This window comes from Monodon monoceros, unplaced genomic scaffold (genome assembly GCF_005190385.1).
Source record: "Monodon monoceros isolate NGI ecotype Baffin Bay Population unplaced genomic scaffold, NGI_Narwhal_1 Super_Scaffold_9, whole genome shotgun sequence".
NCBI classification, from domain to species: domain Eukaryota; kingdom Metazoa; phylum Chordata; class Mammalia; order Artiodactyla; family Monodontidae; genus Monodon; species Monodon monoceros.
In genome coordinates this window covers 19775862-19780658 of record NW_021703786.1, presented here as the reverse complement: position 1 = coordinate 19780658, position 4797 = coordinate 19775862, and the positions used below count along the sequence as shown (strand labels likewise).

General features: G+C 56.0%; 1 protein-coding gene across 1 annotated transcript; it reads right to left on the bottom strand.

Annotated features, from left to right (window-relative positions):
- Positions 1-1984: 1984 nt before the first annotated feature.
- Positions 1985-4041, bottom strand: FZD2 (frizzled class receptor 2). Its single transcript, XM_029212259.1, has one exon. It carries the CDS (start codon positions 3914-3916, stop codon positions 2219-2221), a length of 1698 nt encoding a protein of 565 aa, XP_029068092.1. The 5' UTR covers positions 3917-4041; the 3' UTR covers positions 1985-2218.
- Between the last annotated feature and the right edge of the window lie 756 nt (positions 4042-4797).

Below are 4797 nucleotides of genomic sequence, written 5' to 3'. Positions count from 1 at the left end.
TTTCGCAAGCTTTGGCCATTCTTTCCAGGAAAGACGCTCACAATTTGTTTGTAATTTAACTCTTTCCTGCAGCCCTTGTGGGGTTCCTCTAGAATCTTGCAACAAATGGAGCTACAGGGCGGTGCCACCTCCCTGGCCTGCTTCTTTGATAGTTGAGGGAATCTCCTGTTGGGACTTCACACACACCATCATTTGAGAAAAGGCTAGTTTTAACTTATAATGTTGGCCACTGGTACAAATCATCTGGGGGAGGGTTATACACTTGGGGAAGGGGACTCTGCTGAAATCCCCAGGCCTCACTCAATTCCCAACAAAGCCCCACATACGTGTTCAATTACCACCAAACATTTCCAGATCCCCTCCCCCAACATAAACTAACACACGCAAACACTTCGAAGTAGGGGTTCTAACTTACTTTCTCCCTTATCCCAAAGCCTGCTAACAAAGCGTGTTAAGGCACCATTTTCCCTACCACGGTTTGGCTAAAAAAGCAAGATCGGGGCAGGGAACCTCTTCTCCACCCCACCCCCAACCAACTAGGTCAGGGGGAGATGGAAGGAGGAGGTGTTTGGTTTGGTTAAACTAATAAAATGTTACAACCCTGTTAAATACAATTAAAGGGCTAGCTCTCTAGAAGATAATTAAATGCACTTTATTATTATGATTATTAGCTTTAATTTGCACTATTATCAAGAAACAGGAGATGCTGAAAAGTTGAGTTATGGGGCAAACTTGTTTCACCCCCATCCCTTGGTCTTCAAATTGATCCATGGTAATTAAAATTCTAAAATACTCCAAATAGTTGAGGGAAATGATGTGTATTGGAAACTGCAATTCTCATACCAGCGTGAAAGATACTTTAAGAGAAGTCTTGACTTTTATTTGTGGGAGTTAGGGGGAAGATAAGAAACATGTTATAAACATTCTATCAATCTTGTGATATAGAATGTCATGTGAACACTCAACCCCACCCCCACAGTCACAAAGAGCCTGCCCAGAGCCTTCTTCCAAAGCAAAGATACCCACGTTTCTTCCCCCCTTCCCCCTTCTGGACAAGTTTGAAAAGAAACCAGTCTTTTGTCAAAGGAAAACTAAAAATCCCACCAGCCCATCCATCCGTTCCCTCCCTCCAACCAAACCCATTTTATTGCCTTTTGAAAAACAAAAACAAAAAACCCCAACAACAACAAAACCCCACACACAGCGCACAAACCACCCCACAAACTGCTAACCTGAAGGCCAGAGGAGATAGTCAGTTGGGGGTGGGGGGGAGAGCAGGTGAGGAGCAGACAGCAGGGGAAAGGAGAGAGATGCGAGGTGACCTCCAAATCCCAGCATCTGCGAGCTGATGACGCTCCCCCTAAAAATGGGGGCGGTCAGGATCGGTGCTCAACGTAGTGGGGTGGGGAGGTTGGGTTGTTTCAAAACACACAACGCAAAACGCTTTCTGCCCCCTCCAAGTGCTCGGGGCAGCGAGTTGAAAAGAAGAAGAGTCAGAGAAGAAAGATCTTCCTGCCAGCAGGGGGGTGGGCCCGGAGGGTAGGGGTGGAGGCCATTCCTCACACGATCTCCGCCCTCTCCCCACCCTTTGGTTCGGGTTTTTTTTTTTTTTTTTTTTTCCACGTCTTCATCTCCTTTGGGAAGTTTCCAAAGATCGAGTGAAGGAGACAGGACAAGTGAGAAAGGGGGAAAGGGAAATCAAAACGAATCCAAGTCTTGATCAAAAGTATCCAACTGCTTCCACAGACCCAGCGTCAGTGAGAAGGCTCACAAATTTGGCTTTAGAACCTGAATGTAACTCCCAACTACTTATAGCCTCCTCCAGCAGGCCCAGCCCTGTCAAATCACCAAAATACTCAAACCGAAGTAGGGGGTGGTGTTTGAAAGGGGACTGAAGAAAGGAGAACCCCCCCCAACTCCCCCTCTTCCCCATTCCTCAGGCCTGGCGCCCCTCACTGCTCCCCCCCTTTTTTTTCCTTTTTTCTTTTAAATAGAAAATATATAATTAAATTTACAAAAACTATTTACAGTTTTAATTACAAACCTGGTGGGGGTGTTGGGCAGAGTTCTCTTTAAAAAGCGACCTAAAAAAGAATGGTTTCGATTGTTCTTTATTTAAAAAAATAAAATAAGGAGTCTGTAGGAGCGCCCCCCCCCCTCCCTGGGGGCGGAGCGCGAGGTGCCGGCCCGGCTGGGGACGCGGCGCCGGAGCTCCGGCTCACACGGTGGTCTCGCCGTGCCGGCTGTTGGTGAGACGCGTGTAGAACTTCCTCCACGAGTGCAGCGTCTTGCCGGACCAGATCCAGAAGCCCGACGTGATGCCCACGATGAGCGTCATGAGGTATTTGATCATGTAGACGGTGAAGTCGGGTGACATGCGCGGCGTGTAGTGCGCCGGGCACGGGATGGCCAGGCTCTTGCAGTGCTGGCTCACCCACGAGCGCTCCCAGTGCTCTCGGAAGGCCTGCTCGTAGAAATAGCAGGCGATGACGATGGTGGCGGGCACCGTGTACAGCACCGAGAACACGCCGATGCGCACCATGAGCCGCTCCAGCTTCTCCGTCTTGGTGCCGTCATGCTTCATGATGGTACGGATGCGGAAGAGTGACACGAAACCGGCCAGGAGGAAGGACGTGCCTATGAACAGGTACACGAAGAGCGGCGCCAGCACGAAGCCCCGCAACGGGTCCAGGCTGTTGAGGCCCACGAAGCACACGCCGCTCAGCAGGTCGCCGTCAATCTGGCCCATGGCCAGGATTGTGATGGTCTTGACGGCGGGCACGGCCCACGCGGCCAGGTGGAAGTACTGCGAGTTGGCCTCGATGGCCTCGTGGCCCCACTTCATGCCCGCCGCCAGGAACCAGGTGAGCGACAGGATGACCCACCAGATGGAACTGGCCATGCTGAAGAAGTAGAGCATCATGAAGAGGATGGTGCAGCCCTCCTTCTTGGTGCCCTGCACCACCGTACGGTAGCCGTCCTCGGAGAAGCGCTCGTTACACACCACGCGCTCCTGGAGCACGAAGCCCGCGATGTAGGCCACCGACACCATAGTGTAGCAGCCTGACAGAAAGATGATGGGCCGCTCCGGGTAGCGGAAGCGCTGCATGTCCACCAGGTACGTGGTGACGGTGAAAAAGGTGGAGGCGCAGCACAACACGGACCAGGTGAGGATCCAGAGTCGCGCAAAGCGCGTCTCTTCCTGGGAGAAGAACATGGAGCCGTCGGGCCGCGCCGGCTCGCACGGAGCCGCGCAGTCGCGTTCGCCCAGAAACTTGTAGCTCAGATAGGACGGCACCTTGAGGACGCGCGGACAGTGGAACGGGTGCTCCAGCGTGGCATAGCGCGGGGGCGAGCCGCCGCCACCCGGGCCGCCCGGGGTGCCCCCCGCACCCGGCTGCAGGCCCGGCGGCGGCGCGGTGGTGAGCAACGCGGGCGCGCCGTCCTCCGAGTGGTTCTGGCCCACGCAGATCTGCTCCGCGCCGTGGCGGGGGAAGTGCTCGCAGCGAAGGCGCTCCGGCCACTGGAAGCCGAACTTGTTCATGAGCGCCTCGCAGCCCTGGCGCGCGCGCTCGCAGATCGAGCGGCACGGCGGGATGGCCTGCTCCAGCACAGTGCACACGGGTGCATACATGGAGCACAGGAAGAAGCGCAGTTCGGGCGAGCACTGCACCTTCACCAATGGGTAGAACTGGTGCACCTCCAGTCCTGCGTCCTCCTGGTTCGTATGGCCCAGAAGGTTGGGCATGATGGTCTGGTTGTAGGCGATGTCCGTGCACAACGGGATGGAGATGGGCTGGCAGAAGCCGTGGTCCGGGATGGAGATGCCCTTCTCCCCGTGGAACTGGGCTGGCCCCGCAGCGGGCAGCAGCAGCAGCGGAAGCAGCAGGCGGGGCAGGGCGCTGCGGGGCCGCATGCTGGCCGCCGCCCCCCACCCGGCTCCCGGACGCCCCCCCGCCCCCGCCCCCAGCCCCGAGACCGCGCGCCTTCCCCGCCGCCGCCTCGCCGCGGCCGCCGCCTCCCGCGTCTCTTTGCAAACTTTGCTCGCGGCTGCCGACTTGGGGAGGCCGGGCGGGGGAGGGGGGCGTCGCACCCGCCCGCTGGCTCGCCGAGGTCGGACTGAGCCGCCGGAGACACCGCGCGCTGCTGGCCCTCTCTCCTCCTCGTCCTCCTCCTCTCGCCTCTCCCCTCCCTTCTCCGCCCAGCGACTCCTTTGTGCCTTCCTCCAGCCCTCACCTCGGCCTCTCCGATCCCAATTAGTCGGTTTCAAGGGGGCCCCCGCCGGCGGCCCCGCCCTCTCCTCAGCCCCCCAAAAAAGGGATCCTTGAAACCGCCCCGTCGAGCTCTAAGCACCATCCCAAAATGTTCTCTCGGCCAATGAGATTTAAACCCGAGGATCAGCCCCGAGGGCTGGATTGGCCAACCACAACATAATGAGATCAGAAACCAGATGCCAACAAAACTTTCCCCCCCGCCTTTTGCTTTTTAAAGAGACAAGCTATTATTATATTAAGGGCCCTTTGCCCAGCACGGGATTTCTCTGGAGTCGCGGCGGCGAGATCCGGAGACACACGTTCCCCGAACTGCGGCGGACCCGAGTCACTCAACCCTGGATCACTCTTCTTCCGGGGGGCCACGGCGCTCTCCGGGGTAGGGCCTCTTTAAATCCTTGCCTCCGCCCCTGCTCCTCGAACCCCACCTATTCCAGTCCAATTTTTCAGATCAAGTAAAAAAAATATTAAGTTTGAGAAAAAATTGTTTAAGGGAGAGATTTTTTAAAAACTATCAGTTTACAAA